Genomic DNA, 17003 nt, shown 5'->3' with positions numbered 1-17003 from the left:
CGCAACTATAATATTGTTATAGAAAGACGCAAAAGAATGAATTGAACTCTAACTATTTTGTTACTTGTACATATATGAGTAAAAGCTTATCCCTGCACTATATGCTTTAAGCAGTAGAGTGAATTTAACTCAAACTGTTTTGCTATATGTACACATTTTGTGAGAATTTAATCCTGTAATATCTATTTTAGAAATACTACACTGCTGTGTATTAATATTTTGTTGGATATATATGCACAATATTACTGTGATTTAACAGACACAACCCTTGTTTACCTCCTTTATACTATATAGATATCTGTGACTTTTTGGATTATACTGCTTCAGATGCAGCCAAAGCCATAGAAAACCCAATTTAGACACCGAAATTTGCCCCTCGCAGGTCAGCAGACCTTGGATCAGCACTGCAAAACTCTCCAAAACAAAACAGAGGTGCTATCTTGAATGGAAGCCCAACCAAATGAGCCCTGTGCCATCCAACCCGTTCCCCGGCATTCCTCCTTGGGATGTTTGCGTTTGGAAAGAGGATGGAGCGTTTGGCTAACCGGAGGGTAATTACACGGCTGCTCCATTTCTCCTCCCTTCCGGCCAAACTCCCATCTCTTCCTGCCCCTTTGAGATGGGATAAACCCTCATTCCGGACCTGGGCTCCGAGTCGGCAAGATCTTAGGAATAGAACATGACCCTTCCTTGGACATCGGAGGAGCCAAGCGGCCGATGAAGTGAGCAGACACTCTGGGGAAAAGGCACCGGTTCCGTCTCATCCTGGTCCACACAGGTAAGGAAATCATTTCTTCCTAATGTTCAGGTGGAATCCCTTTTCCTGCCATTTGAATCCAATGCTCTGTTGTATCCCAGTCTCTGGAGCAGCTGAAGACATGGAGCGCCATTACCTTCCCGCTGAAACAATACCTATTGATCTATTCACATTTGCATGTTTTCAAACTGCTAGGTTGGCAGAAGCTGGGGCTAACAGCGGGAGCTCACCACGTTCTCCAGATTCAAACCACTGTTTTTGGTCAGCAAGTTCAACAGCTCAGCAGTTTGACCCGCTGCGCCATTGGGGGCTCCTAGCATACATACACATATAATAACTATTATCAAGCCATAGCCAACACTACTTCTATCAATTCAGACACTAGACTCCTATTGTTGCAGCCTAGAATCGTATTGGCCTGTGTTTGCTGCTGCATCACACTATTGGCTCTTGTTCAGCTTCTGGTCTGCTAAGACTCCTAGATCCCTTTCTTCCATGGCGAATATAACTTCCCTCAATTTAGACACCAGACTGCTATTGATGCAGTCTAGGATCGCATTGGCCTTGTTAGCTGCCGCATCAAACTCTTGGCTCATGTTCAGCTTCTGGTCTACTATTATGAGCCATCATAAGAGGTGGGGAATAAATAAAATAATAATAATAATAATAATAATAATAATAATAATAATAATAATAATTTTATTATGACACAGCAAACAAGATAGATATTCTGGATTTCATATCACAAAATCACAAGTCGAACACTTCCCAAGTGCCTAAGACTGTGTGATGTATTTTCGGATGATGCTCACAGATCCCAGTAGGGTGGATAATAATAATAATAATAATAATAATAATAATAATAATAATAATAATAATAATCCCTTTCATTCCTATATTTGTACATTTCGTTGTTATTGCCGAAGTGTCAGCTCTCTAATCTGTTCAGATCATTTTGGATCCTGGTCCTGTTCTCTGGGTATTTGCAGTCTCTCCCAAATTTGGTCCCATCTGCAAACTGGATCTGCCTGCCTTCTGGTCTGTCATCCAAGTCATTGATAAAGCTTCTGAATAGCCCTTAAAGGCCCAGCACAGGACCCCAAAAGTCACTGTCCATCCCATCATCCCAACCTTCATACCCTTTCCTAGCTTCAAACTATTCCAAAACAGATAAAAAAATTGAGAGAAGATCAAACAGAGTCACTACAGGATCAGATGGAGAAACCAGCTTCCAGTTGTGTTTGAGGATATGGATGGGTTGGACTACAACTCCCAGAACCCCATGCTAGGTGGGCGATTTGGGGATTTGTAGTCACCCTGCTCCAAATCCAATTGCAGGTCCAAAACTAGAACTAACCCATTGAGTCAATAGGAAGTAATTAATTTAATTTCTGGGTCCATGATATTAAGGACTCAGGCACTGGGAGTCCTGTAGCCTATCATCACAAGGCAGGCATGGCTGTGGATGATGGGGCTTCGTACACCCCAAAACAATATTATAATAATAATAATAATAATAATAATAATAATAATAATAATAATAATAAAGTCAAAAAAGAAGAACATGCCCTGGCAGAATATGTAAAGCAAAGTGAAGAACCTGCTTTGATTAAAGTCAAAAATCAGAAACTCCTCAAAGCACAGCAGACAAAAAACCAGTACAAGAAAACCGCACTACAAACTAGAGCTGATAGCTGGCACAACAAAACATTGCATGGAAAGTTCCTTGACAAAATTGAAGGAAAAGCTGATAAGACCTGGCTCTGGTTCACGAATGGGACCCTGAAGAAGGAGACAGAAGGCCTGATCCTTGCAGCCCAGGAGCAAGCCATCAGAACAAAGGCAATTCAGGCCAAGATCGAAACATCAGCTGATGACCCAAAATGCAGACTGTGCGAGGAAGCTGACGAAACCATTGATCATATCCTCAGCTGCTGTAAGAAAATTGCATAGACAGACTACAAACAGAGGCACAACTATGTGGCCCAAATGATCCATTGGAACTTATGCCTCAAGTACCACCTCCCAAGCAGCAAAGAACTGGTGGGATCACAAACCTGCAAAAGTATTGGAAAATGAGCACGCAAATATACCGTGGGACTTCCGAATCCAGACTGACAAAGTTCTGGAACACAACACACCAGACATCACAGTTGTGGAAAAGAAAAAGGTTTGGATCATTGATGTTGCCATCCCAGGTGACAGTCGCATTGACGAGAAACAACAGGAAAAACTCAGCCGCTATCAGGGCCTCAAGATTGAACTTCAAAGACTCTGGCAGAAACCAGTGCAGGTGGTCCCGGTGGTGATGGGCACATTGGGTGCCGTGCCAAAAGATCTCAGCCGGCATTTGGAAACAATAGACATTGACAAAATTACGATCTGCCAACTGCAAAAGGCCACCCTACTGGGATCTGCACGCATCATCTGAAAATACATCACACAGTCCTAGACACTTGGGAAGTGTTCGACTTGTGATTTTGTGATACGAAATCCAGCATATCTATCTTGTTTGCTGTGTCATAATAAAATAATAACTTTATTTTTGTACCCCGCCTCCATCTCCCCAAAGGGATTACATGGGGCAGAGCCCAACAACACAGTTAAAATGTAATTACATAAAAATACAATTGCAAATGCAGAAAGACAAAAACGCAATTCACAATGCAAACATATTCAGCAGCAACAGCATAACAATAATATGAGCATCAGCCAGCAACCAATTACAGTTTCTGTTGCATTCGTGGAAATGCAGCTCCAAAACAAGGAGACTCGGAGTGAAACCAAATGGGAAACCCATCACTTGGAAGCTGTTCTTTGGCTGCCAGTTGTCATCGTAGGGCAAGTGCTCTCTGCTAAAGGAATGGCATACGAATCAACCACATCGTTTAGGAAAAATGTGGACGTTTATGGCGGCCCACGGAATGGTCCATTGCCACCCACCTCCACATTCTTTTGTCCTGACCAGGAATGCATGAACGGGGCCAATTTGCATGGGTTGGAGCGCCAGGCTGAGGCAAATCAGGCAGGATGAGCAAGGCTTTGGAAAGGCCACTCTGAATCGAGGCCTGTAATTAGAGGAAGGTATTTCTCTCATTAAAGGCTGATATCACCAACACGTGGGGGCCATGACATCACACCAGGAACCACACTTGCACATCGAGGCCTTGTTTGTCTCCTTTGGGGAGCCACTGCAAAACAGAGGCAAGATACGGAGCGTAGGAAAAGCACGTGCACCGACAAACAGAGGCTGTCCGTGTTGTTTTTGTGTCTCTGACTTGGTCAAAAGAACAAATGGCTTCATGGATTTTTCATGGGGTATATACAGTAGAGTCTCACTTATCCAACATAAACGGGCCAGCAGAATGTTGCATAAGTGAATATGTTGGATAATAAGGAGAGAGGAAGAAGAAGTCTATTAAACATCAAAATATGTTGTCGAAGGCTTTCATGGCCAGGATCACAGGGTTGTTGTGTGTCTTTCGGGCTGTGTGGCCATGTTCCAGAAGCATTCTCTCCTGACGTTTCGCCCACATCTATGGCAGGCATCCTCAGAGGTTGTGAGGTATGGAGAAAACTAAGCAAAGAGGTAAATATATATCTGTGGAAAGTCTAGGGTGAGAGAGGTCAGTGTGAATGTGTGTAGTTAATCACTTTAATTAGCATTGAAAAGCTTATCTGCTGTCTTCTTCCTGCCTCTGGGGCATCCTTTGTTTAGAGTCGTTAACTGTGATTAAAGTCGTTAAAGTGATTAACTACACACATTCACACTGACCTCTCTCACCCTAGACTTTCCACAGATATATATTTACCTCTTTGCTTAGTTTTCTCCATACCTCACAACCTCTGAGGATGCCTGCCATAGATGTGGGCGAAACGTCAGGAGAGAATGCTTCTGGAACATGGCCACACAAACATCAAAATAGGTTATGATTTTACAAATTAAGCACCAAAACATCATGTTAGACAACAAATTTGACAGAAAAAGTAGTTCATTACACATTAATGCTACAGTAGAGTCTCACTTATCCAACATAAACGGGCCGGCAGAACGTTGGATAAGCGAATACGTTGGATAATACGGAGGGATTATGGAAAAGCCTATTAAACATCAAATTAGATTATGATTTTACAAATTAAGCACCAAAACATCAAGTTAGACAACAAATTTGACAGAAAAAGTAGTTCAATATGCAGTAATGCTATGTAATAATTACTGTATTTACCAATTTAGCACCAAAATATCACAATGTATTGAAAACATTGACTACAAAAATGCATTGGATAATCCAGAACGTTGGATAAGTGAGATTCTACTGTACATATATTCTGGTTTCGCATTGCTTTCAGCTTGCAGGGTGGGTCAGCCCCTTTTGAGTCCCGTGATTAGGTCTTGTGTGTTTTCCGGGCTGCATGGTCATGTTCCAGAAGTATTCTCTCCTGACGTTTCGCCCACATCTATGGCAGGCATCCTCAGAGGTTGTGAGATATACCTCACAACCTCTGAGGATGCCTGCCATAGATGTGGGCGAAACGCCAGGAGAGAATACTTCTGGAACATGACCATGCAGCCCGGAAAACATACAACCCTGTGATTCTGGCCATGAAAGCCTTCGACAACACGATTAGCTACTATCTTATCACTAGATCACTTATTATACTGCCTTAATGACATTGCTTGCATTGCATGACGACAATAATATTAATTTGCATCTTACCTTATCGAACCCAGGACTCTTTAAAACTCAAACTGGTTCATCTTGTTCTCTATTCCTTTTGGTAGCAATTTGCAGGTTGTGATGCCAAAGGGGGAAAAGGAGTAGTGGGCCTATATTTTTCCAACTTTTATTTCCAGGCAGCCGAAGATATGCTCAGGATTCCTTCCTCATCTCTGCTGTTGTCTTGCTTTGCAGGTTAACTCTCAAGATGGAGCAGAAGACGATTAAGCACGTCACCATCCCAATGACCGAGCTTGACCCCCGTCCAGAGCCATACGTGCCACAATGTTCCCAGACCTACGAACCCAAGCCCTATACTTCCCAGACCTACGAAACCAAGCCCTATACTTCCCAGACTTACGAACCCAAGTCCTATACTTCCCAGAGCTATGAACCCAAGCCCTATACTTCCCAGACCTACGAAACCAAGCCCTACACCTCCCAGACCTACGAATCTCAGCCCTGCGGCCCCGAGTCCTATGAATCCCAGCCCTACGCCCCGGAGAAATATATGCCGGACCCGTATATGCCCCAGTCTTCTTCAGGAGACGCGTATAGCATAACAAGTACGTCCCCAAATGGTGAAAATTGGGGGGCAAATGTCCAAGCCTGGGTCGGTTACGGTGCGCCTAGGCCAGGCATGGACAAACTTTAGCCCTCCGGATGTTTTGATGACTTTTTATCCCCTTTCTCTTGTTTTCTTTTCTTGATCCAGATGACTGTTATGGGAATTGTCCGTCTCCCCCTCCATACTCCTGTCAAGACATGCCTTACGACTCCGGATTGGGACCAAGTAAGTGGAAGAGACATGCATATTCATGAGCTCAGTTCTGCATATTAATGATCACAGAATGGGTCTTTCTTCACCTGTTCATGAGATGCCTTAACTCAGGGGTCCTCAAACTTTTTAAGTGGAGGGCCGATTCACAGTCCCTCAGGCTGTTAGGGGGCCAGACTATGATGAAATAGTCCAAAATTAAGATTGTTGTTGTTGTATGCCTTCAAGTCATTTTAGACTTAGGTCAACCCTAAGTCTAAAGTTTAGGACAGAGGCCAGGTAAATCACCTTGGAGGGCCGCACCCGGCCCATGGGCCTTAGTTTAGGGACCCCTGATCTAGACGATCTCATAGACCATAGTTTCATAAGACCATAGATAAAGAAAGGGGCCCCCAAAGGCCATCTAGACAATCTCATAGGACAACAGGTAAGGAAAGTGACCTCCAAAAGCCATCTAGATAGTCTCATAAGGCTGTAGCTAAGCAAAGAGACCTTCAAAGACCATCTAGACGATCTCATAAGACCATAGGTAAGCAAACTGACCTCCAAAGACCAGGTAGACTTAGGGCAACCCTAAGTCTAAAGTTTAGGACAGGGGCCAGGTAAATGACCTTCGAGGGCCGCATCTGGCCCCCGGGCCTTAGTTTGGGAACCCTTGCCTTAACTCTTGCAGAGGATGGAGCAAGGAATGTCCTCATGGTCAAACTTTGCAGCTCACAATTGTATCTACACTTTCAAATGAATGCTTGAACTGCCATGGACTCCTGGGAGTTGTAGTTTTACAAGATCTTCAGCCAAAAAGAAGAGTGCATTGAGCAATTTCAAGAAAGGACCAAAAATGGTCCACCGACAGTCTCCTTGGATACATTTGGAGTTTAAAAGAACGCTGTTTGAAAGCCTGGAGATCGAGATAAAAAGCAACCCTTCCGATATGAATTCACCCTCACGGATTCCCAATAAGACAATGAATGCAAAATACATAATTTCTGAGTTTTTGCAATGCTAGCAGGCCTTGCTTCATTAAAACCAAGCCAACCTCAAATACTTTGAATCCCATTATGGGAGAAAAGTTGGGTATCAATCCAATAACAGGTCAAATATTTTTGGATTACTGAAGAGATGGCTTAGGGCAATACATGTTTGTCAGGAACAACAACAACATTCCAATACTAATAATTATTTAATAATATAATAATGTATTTGACCAGTCATATGACCATTTCAAAGTAGCAACATAAATAAAAACAAGGCAAAAAGGATGGGAGGACAGCAGCTGACTTTCTGTTTGCCGTCAAAATCTTATTTTCCTGATTCTTCTTTCAGGAAATGTGCTTTTCAATTATTTATATCCCACTTTCCTGGAAAAGTCTCAAAATAGATAAAATCCATCTCATCTCCAGCTAGTGAGGATTACTTCTAAGCGAAGAAAGGAGAGTCCAATGATTGTGGCAAGTAGGAAAATAATCATACTAATACTACCAGTACAAATACAGTACAGTCTCATTTATCCAACATTCTGGATTATCCAACGCATTTTTGTAGTCAATGTTTTCAATACATCGTGATATTTTGGTGCTAAATTCGTAAATGCAGTAATTACTACATAGCATTACTGCGTATTGAACTAATTTTTCTGTCAAATTTGTGGTATAACATGATGTTTTGGTGCTTAATTTGTAAAATCATAACCTAATTTGATGTTTAATAGGCTTTTCCTTAATCTCTCCTTATTATCCAACATATTCACTTATCCAACATTCTGTCGGCCCGTTTATGTTGGATAAGTGAGACTCTACTGTACTAAAAATCCCTTCTCACCTCTAAATCCCAAGCTTCCAACCCTTCAAACATTGTCCCATGACTGGTATTTGGAGAGGAAGGGTCTCTCTAACCAAAGAAATGACTTTTAAAGAGACTTGCCCTTATTTGTTTTAAAGAGCCTGGACTTTACAAAGCCGTATTTTGGCTATTCCTTCCAATATTGTCAATTCAATCCTGGGGACAAAAAAGGGAGTTTGCACTCCATTAAAGGATAAGGGGTTAAAATCTTGCCTTTCCCAGCAGAAGAGCAATAATATTTCGATTGCATGGCTTTAAGGCAAGGGAACTGGGCCCCATTTACTGCCATATACTGCACTGAATGGCACTGTATACACTGCCATATAATTCAGTTCACTGCATTGTGAAAGTGGAGATGGGACCTTAGTTTCAATGGGTGCCTTGGTGGTATACGTTGTGTATAGGCAAACAAATGGTATCATGTGACTTAGTATTACTGAAAAAGAACATGATAAATCTATCTATATATATAAAAGGAGAATGGCATCGCTCTACCGGGCAAAACAACAAAACTAAAGGCCCCCCAACCTAGAAAATTGACAACACAACCCCTCATCCACGTCTCTACTTTCTTACAAACAAACTACACATCCCCAACCTCCATGGGGCCAAAAAAACCCCCAAAACTGGAATGCACCCCTTTGTGACCCACCTAGATTAACACTAAATACCCTTGCAGCTTCAAAGCCAGGCTGCCTCCTAGGCCACAGCAAAAAATCAAAAACAAAAAAAACCCATTTCACTGTGGATTTTAAACCACTGTGTAGAAGGGGCCTCATATAATCCTGTTCCAGGCAAATAATATAACATTATCAATATAATGTGCAATAATCACTGGGCTCTAATAACAATACACAACAATATAATCTCTAAAATCAGGACACTAAATAAACAACAACACTCAGAACACAGGGGAATTCCACACAGGAAACAACCAGGCCCAGCTAACACCTCCCAACAAAGGATTCCCTCACGCAGGAAGCAGCCAGGCTTTGAAGCTACAAGACTATTCAATGCGAAACAACTTAAATAATCACACCCAGCTAACACGTCCCAGTAAAGGATTCTTCCAGGTACTAACCAGGCAGACCTTGAAGCTGCAGGCCTATTCAATGCTAATCAAGGAGATCCATAGCAACACCTGCCTCAACCAGACAACAGTTCTTTCTACCACACTGCACGTTATTCCACACATATATCAACCCCTTTGTGGCCCACCTTGATTAACACTGAACAGCCTTGCAGCTTCAAAGCCAGACTTTGGAAACCACGAGGCTACTTCGTCCCATTCAACCTGGCCTAGCAAGGATACCCTATGTAGAAAACGGCCAGGCTTTCAAGCAGCAAGGCTATTCACTGCAATTCCAATTGGCCACAGCAACGCGTGGCAGGGCACAGCTAGTTGATTATAAAAACAACTCTACAACAGAGAGAAAAACCTTGCCCTTCCCAATGGGAAGAAGCAAAAGCAAACTCATCCATGCCTTTGAACCTACAATGGTTAATCCAAGGGATTCCACGCAAGACTGTGGAATTATGGGGTGAATCTCATATAAGTTTTTATTTCTACAGTTTGCATGACGAACAACCCTCCGGTCGTGGTGGCCGGGATTTTCTCCAGCAAACCGGCCTCCACCATTTGTCCCTGCTGCCGCCAGATCATCACCACCGAAGTGACCTTCCGGGTGGGATCCCTGACCTACGCCTTGTGCACCGCCATGTGCCTCTTGGGGTGAGCGTCCATGCGGTTTGATGCTATTATTATTTTATTTTATGACAAAGCAAACAAGATAGATATGCTGGATTTCGTATCACAAAATCACAAGTTGAACATTTCCTAAGCGTTTAGGACTGTGTGATGTATTTTCGGATGATGCGTGCAGATCCCAGTAGGGTGGCCTTTTGCAAATGACAGATCATAATTTTGTCAATGTCTATTGTTTCCAAATTCCGGCTGAGATCTTTTGGCACCGCACCCAGTGTGCCCATCACCACTGGGACCACCTGCACTGGTTTCTGCCAGAGTCTTTGAAGTTCAATCTTGAGGTCCTGATAGCGGCTGAGTTTTTCCTGTTGTTTTTCATCAATGCGACTGTCACCTGGGATGGCAACATCAATAATCCAAATTATTATCGTCATTATTGCGGCACTATCTAGAAGCACGTTAGATGGGTTTCCATCTGCCAGGATTGCCGGAGAATCAAAACTGGATTCTAGGAAGAGGCAAAGGGACAGGTCGAGAGCTCTAATGTTCACTTTTAAAATAACATCTTATCTTTGGACAAGGTCATTTAGCCACAGAAAGGTACACATTAGACTTAAGTAATATCACTATATTCATAAACGCTATTAATGCCTCTCTTTCCCTTTTCCTTACAGCTGCTGCTTAGGCTGCTGCTTTGTTCCCTTTCTGACGAAATGCTCCAAAGACGTGGACCACTACTGTCCTTGCTGCCGGTACCACGTCTACCGATACAAGCGGCTCTAGGAGAAGAAGCAACTCCGAAGGGGAGGAAAGCATCATCATTGGGGAGCAAACTGCATTCACTTTCTTCCCAGCCAAATCTGTAGTCTCTGCAGTCCTCATTTTATGGTCGCCTTGACTGTCAGAAGAAGGTGATGACAAAGAAATCTGGATTTTCAGCCTCGGATCTGACTCCAGGTCTAACTCCAGCTCTTTGGGGTTTTTACTTCTGATCCTCTTCTATGTCAAATCTGGATTCATTCTAGAGTCTGAATCAATAGAGCCATAGCGGGCTTCGGTGCTGGCCATGAACAGACTAACCAATCAACGCATTGCTCATCTTGCGTTTCCATGCCTCAAAACCTATTGCAGCTCGAATCAAGAAAAAACCAGAGATTGAAATCTATTATTTAGAGAAATAAAATTTCTTTTCCTTGGTCTTAAGTGGAGCACTTGACCCTCAAGTACTTCAGCACCTTCAACTGTTGATCTTTAGGCTTTTCCCAAAAGAAAGGGTCTTCTTTTTGTGTGAAATACAAGGGAAACGTACGCTGCAAAGATTCCATATAAAGCACCGAATGTGTTTGAGATAAAACTTTTCCATCAAACATTGCAAATCAGATTACATTTTTTAGAGACCTGGGAGATTTCCCAGTTTCCCCCCACCAATAAAAGCCAAAACAATGTCGTCCGGTTCTGTCTAGGAATAAAAAAGAAGTTATTGGTGGGCCTGCAAAATAGGAAGCAAGCCTTGGCCTTTAAGGACTTCTTACTGATCTCAGCTTAGCAAAATCAGAGTTTAGGTAGAAGCAAACAACGTATTTATAGGGATGGGATACGATTCAGAAGAAAGTTTTGCAATTTTTGTAAATGGGGCATATGCAAAAAAAACTCCAAAAACACCAGGAAATATACACCATGATAATGTATTCTATCTAAAACTAGTTAAAAGGCCATACTTTCAAATTTAAACATCTAACAGTTGCAGAGGTTGGCCTTACATTCAGTGTATAACTCTTATTCTTGTCTAGTGATACATTCACAAGAGGCGGATAAATTATTGAGCTGCTGTGAGTTTTCTGGGCTGTCTGGCCATGTTGCAGAAGCATTCGCTCCTGATGTTTTGCCCACATTTATGACAGGCATCCTCTTTGACAACACATTGGATAAATTATTATTATTGTTATTATTATTATTATTATTGTGTCATGAGCGACTTGAGAAACTGCAAGTCACTTCTGGTGTGAGAAAATTGGCCATCTGCAAGGACATTGCCCAGGGGACGTTTGTTTTACCATCCTGTGGGAGGCTTATCTCATGTACCCACATGGGGAGCTAGAGCTGACAGATGGGAGCTCATCCCACTCCTGGATTCAAACCGCTGACCTTTCGGTCAGCAGTCCTGCTGGTACAAGGGTTTCGCTACTGGGGGCTCCATTATTATTATTATTATTATTATTATTATTATTATTATTATTATTATTATTATTATTATTATATACAAATATAGCAACCACTATCATTTCAGATAATAGCAGATGACTTTTACCCATTGTCCTTTAAGTCAAACCCACATTTCGCAACTGGATAGTGGCCATGCAAAAAGTCATATCTTCAGAAACCTCGCAAGGAGAAAAGTCTTCTTCAACGTCCAGGCCATCAACTCACTAAAGTACAATTTTATAGAAAATTTTTATTCAACATACAACATTTCTTTTTTTTTATCCAGCAAAAAAAGGCAATATACAGGAAGAATCATTGCACAGGGAGCTACAGAAACAAAAAAAAAATAAAGTACTGAGGGGAAGAAGATAAAGAATGTGAAATTTAAAAAAAAAGAAGGAAAAGAAAGGGGAGTGTAAACTGCAGGTTCTATAGCTTTACTGCACTCGAAAAGGGGGAAAAGAAAACCTGATATAGACACAAACGGGCTGCCGTTAGCTCCAAACTAAAACGAGGGGAGGGGGAGCCGCCTGGGGAACCGAAATAAAAACTACACACAATTAATAGGAATATTGACATCTGTGAAATCTGCTCGCAGACGGCAGCACCCTCCCCGACCCCCCTGGCCTCCCAAACGCCGCCTCCGAGCATCCAATTGTACACATCCTCCCTTAAATATACATTTTCTGCGCCCGCCCAAGCCCCTCGCTCTCATTTTATACAAAGTCGACAGCTTACTAAAACACTAGTGAACATCATGCCTTTGGTGCTAAAAAGGCCTGTGTCGCTTCTCCCGTTCCCAGATTCGTTAATTTCCATTATGAAGCAAATCCTCGGAGGCGTCAGGTTTGATCCTCCTTTGTCTTTATCCTCAGGGGCTATTAATGCCAAACCCCAAGGGTTTTTAATGCATAAACCCAAGGGTTTTAATGCAAAACCCCAAGGTCTTTCAATGCATGGCCTCAAGGGCTTTTAATGCATACCTCAAGGTTTTTTTTTAATGCTTAGCCATCTCTAAAAGGGAATTCAAAAGATGTCGTATCTTCTTCCTTCCCTCTTTGAGGATTCTGACTTTTTTCCTCGGCAAAAAAAAGGAAAAACGTGAGGTGTGGGGAGGGAAAAAAGTAAACCCAATGGTGTCTCCAACTCCATTTATTTTAAAATGAATAATAATGATAATATTATTTTTCTTTTTTTTTAAAAAAGGAGATAATCCACCCAAACGCAACAAAATGTGTCCGAATAAGTGCCAACAGTGTACACCATGAAGTAGAGATTGCTATTTATTGATGACGTTGAGTTTTGTCTTTTTTCTCTCTCTCTCTGTTTGCATTTACAAAGGCGCCCAAAAAAATAAAAATAAAAACCAAAGGATATAACAGGAGGAAACAAAATGAGAAGGGAATGTGAGCCTAACCATAGTCATACTGCAGTTGATGGCAGGGGAAAGGAACTGCGGGGGAAAGGGAAGGCTGGCCCATTCAATGCATTGCGAGCCGAGATTGCCGCCGGTAACACTGACTTGCTTCCCCTCCCCTTTGTGACGCCTCCTTTCGATCCCCCATTAAAAACTCTCGTTGGCACCCAAAGCTTGTTCGTTTTGTTTTATAAAACACCTTCATTTTTTTTTGCTCGAAAAACAAAACAGAAGAAAGAGGGCAGTCAATAAAAGGTACAGAGAAGCCAAAGGGAGCAGCCTCCAAATAAAATTAATCCCACCGGCAGCAAAGCTCCTCTCGCTGGAGACGCCGGGTCGTGTGCACGTGTGCCGGAAAAGTCCTACGGTCGGTTGTTAAAAAGGTGCGCACACACACACGCCACACACACGCCACACACACACACACTTATGGTTGCCTCCCCCCCTCTTTTTTTCCCTCGTCTCGAACAAACTTGGGAGAGGGGTAAGTCAGTTATGGATTTTAATAGCTTTTTCAAGGTACGTGTAGCGACTTCTCTTTGGGGCTTTGTTGAAATGGTCAAGTCCTAGCCATGGCCTTGGGTGAGACATGTTTCCTAGAAAGAGAGAAAGAAAGAGAGAAGAGGAAAAAGAAAGAATGAATACACAACTAAGATGTGGAGAAACAAATGCAAGAGGGGAAAATATAAAGGTCTCTCCACCTGAAGCGTCTGCAACTGACAAGCCTGACCGCTGCCTGGGGATGCTGGGAACTGGAGTTCAATGACAACCTAAAAATAGCTCCATAACCTTGTCTCTTTAAACTTTTTGCAACCCCTTTTTGTGCTAGCGAATTATTTGTTCATAAGCCTGGGCATAAGGTAAAGGTAAAGGTTTTCCCCCGACATTAAGTCTTAGTCGTGTCCGACTCTGGGGGTTGGTACTCATCTCCATTTCTAAGCCAAAGAGCCGGTGTTGTCCATAGACATCTCCTAGGTCATGTGGCTGGCATGACTGTATGGAGCGCCATTACCTTCCCGCCATTACCTTCCCACTTATTGATCTATCCACATTTGCATGTTTTCAAACTGCTACCCTGTTTCCCTGAAAATAAGATAATGTCTTATATTAATTTTTGCTCCCAAAGATGCACTAGGTCTTATTTTCAGGGGATGTATTATTTTTCCATGAAGAAGAATTCACATTTATTTTTGAACAAAAAATGAACATTTATTACATACTGTACAGTAGTTGTCATCACAAACCAGCATAACCAGACAAATTGTGAATCCTATCAAGACTTTCTTGTTACTTCCATTATTTCCATGTACAACAATCTATAGTACGTACTTTCCTAGGTCTTACTTTCAGGGGAGGCCTTATATTTAGCAATTCAGCAAAACCTCTACTAGGTCTTATTTTCAGGGGATGTCTTATTGTCAGGGAAACAGGGTAGGTTCAAACACAATAAGCGCCATGAATGTATAATTATGTATGTTTTAAATGCAAGTTCCTAATTTTAATGTAATTTTTAATTTAATGGTTTTAAATGTGATGTGAACTGTTTATCGATGCATATGCTTATAATGTAAGCCGCCCTGAGTCCCCTGATGGGTGAGAAGGGCGGGGCAAAAATGATGCAATAAATAAATAAATAAATAGGTTGGCAGAAGCTGAAGTCAACAGCGGGAGCTCACCCCGCTCCCTGGATTCGAACCGCCGACCTTTACGTCAGCAAGTTCAGCAGCTCAGTGGTTTAACCCACTGCGCCACCTGGGGCTCCAACCCTGGCCATAAAGATATATTTAAAACTTACAAAAGAATTAAACATCTACTGATATAAACAAGCACCTGCATGTCATGATAAAAAGGGACTACCCATATCTTCTCCCCTTTGTATGGAGTACAGTTGAAGCATCTTCTGCAGAGTCAGCTGTAAACCCTGCACAAGAGATTCATGTAATCTCTAAAGCGGCCACTCGGTGGCAATGAGAAACCAAAACCAGAGTGGGCTTCATTTGGCTGACCTATACCCTAAATAGCATTATAACATAGCCGTCCCCACTGAGTCTGAAAGGAGAAAAAAAAATCAAAGCCAGTGGACGACACTCACCGGGTTGGGGCTCGAAATCTTTCAAGTTCACTTCATATTCGTCTTCGTTTAGATACTGGTGCCGACCCATCATTACAATGGCAAATTTAAACTTTGGGGAGAAGAAATTGAGAGATATGAGGGTGATTAAAAATAATAATAATAATCTATTACCCACCTCTCCTCAGGCATACAGCATGACAGAAATTATTATTAAAATACATATAAAGGATATACACAGGAAAAATGTGGACAAAAATTACTGATAAAATGCAGATTACATAACAACAAGAATTAAATATTCTTAAGTGTTCAGGTCCCCTGCTCTTTGACAGTATGAACTTGATCGGAAAAAAAAAACTCAATGCTCTCTCATGTTCTTTAATTTAAAAGCAATGCAGTATCATTGCCTCTCAGGCTGAGATGGTCTTTCTTCATGGCAATAATACAAATACAACCATCTATTCAATTCAAAAGCTACATTGTGCTCAGCACAACATCTGTCCTGGCCCCAGAGCCATACCTTTTCGAATTCCTTCTCCTGGATGTCCAGGACGACTTGAATCCTCTTCATCACCTCTCGAAAGTGTTCGCCCTAAGGAAGGAAGGAAAAGGAGAGGACTTCAGTTATGCTGAAAATGAAAGTCAACAGGGTTCTGAAAAGGCTGGCCATGAGCCCTTATGGGAAACAGAACAGGGCATGCAGAGAAAAGAAAGATGTGACAGGCGCTGCTAAACTTTCTGGCTAATCCAAGATGACAATACCAACAACTGCAGCAGCATTGTTTATTGTCTCCATGCTTTAATAAATACACTACTGACACTCAAAAGGCACAAGCAGCAATAAAAATGAGACCACTTAAGATTGGAGGAAAGAAGGCTGAGAGAAGGGGACATGAGAGCCATGTTTATCTGAAAGAAGGCTAAAGAGAATGGGTGGCTATCTGTCGGGAGGGCTTTGATTGTGTCATTAAGGTAGACGGGGGTTGGACTGGATGGCCTTTGGGGTCCCTTCCAACTCTAGGATTCTATGGTTTTTCTATCTATCTATCTATCTATCTATCTATCTATCTATCTATCTATCTATCTATCTATCTATCTATCTCTGAAGGGGTTGGACTGGATGGCCCTTGGGGTCCCTTCCAACTCTAGGATTCTATAGTTTTATTATCTATCTATCTATCTATCTATCTATCTATCTATCTATCTATCTATCTATCTCTGAAGGGGTTGGACTGGATGGCCTTTGGGGTCCCTTCCAACTCTAGGATTCTATGGTTTTATTATCTATCTATCTATCTATCTATCTATCTCTGAAAGGGTTGGACTGGATGGCCTCTGGGGTCCTTTCCAACTCTAGGATTCTATGGTTTTATTATCTATCTACTTATCTCTGAAGGGGTTGTACTGGATGGCCCTTGGGGTCCCTTCCAACTCTAGGATTCTATGGTTTTATTATCTATCTATCTATCTATCTATCTATCTATCTATCTATCTCTGAAGGGGTTGGACTGGA

The 17003-nt window shown here is 42.0% G+C and overlaps 2 protein-coding genes across 4 annotated transcripts in view; one reads left to right on the top strand and one right to left on the bottom strand.

Annotated features, from left to right (window-relative positions):
• Positions 1-593: 593 nt before the first annotated feature.
• Positions 594-11000, top strand: LOC100563817 (lipopolysaccharide-induced tumor necrosis factor-alpha factor). Its single transcript, XM_008116807.3, has 5 exons — positions 594-778; positions 5671-6041; positions 6191-6268; positions 9665-9824; positions 10472-11000. Exons 2-5 carry the CDS (start codon positions 5684-5686, stop codon positions 10578-10580), a joined length of 705 nt encoding a protein of 234 aa, XP_008115014.2. The 5' UTR covers positions 594-778; positions 5671-5683; the 3' UTR covers positions 10581-11000.
• Positions 11001-12229: 1229 nt separating this feature from the next.
• Positions 12230-17003, bottom strand: part of usp7 (ubiquitin specific peptidase 7) — a 50801-nt gene continuing 46027 nt past the window's right edge. For all 3 annotated transcript variants that reach the window (XM_062964323.1, XM_062964321.1, XM_062964322.1), the window contains 3 exons: positions 16011-16082; positions 15509-15599; positions 12230-14012 (listed from right to left, as the gene is read on the bottom strand). In XM_062964323.1, the coding sequence (XP_062820393.1) occupies positions 13906-14012; positions 15509-15599; positions 16011-16082 (270 nt within the window). In that variant the 3' untranslated portion in view covers positions 12230-13905. The remainder of the gene's footprint in view (positions 14013-15508; positions 15600-16010; positions 16083-17003) is intronic.

Source organism: Anolis carolinensis, unplaced genomic scaffold, assembly GCF_035594765.1.
Source record: "Anolis carolinensis isolate JA03-04 unplaced genomic scaffold, rAnoCar3.1.pri scaffold_13, whole genome shotgun sequence".
Lineage (NCBI taxonomy): Eukaryota > Metazoa > Chordata > Lepidosauria > Squamata > Dactyloidae > Anolis > Anolis carolinensis.
This window is presented reverse-complemented; position numbering and strand designations above follow the sequence as displayed.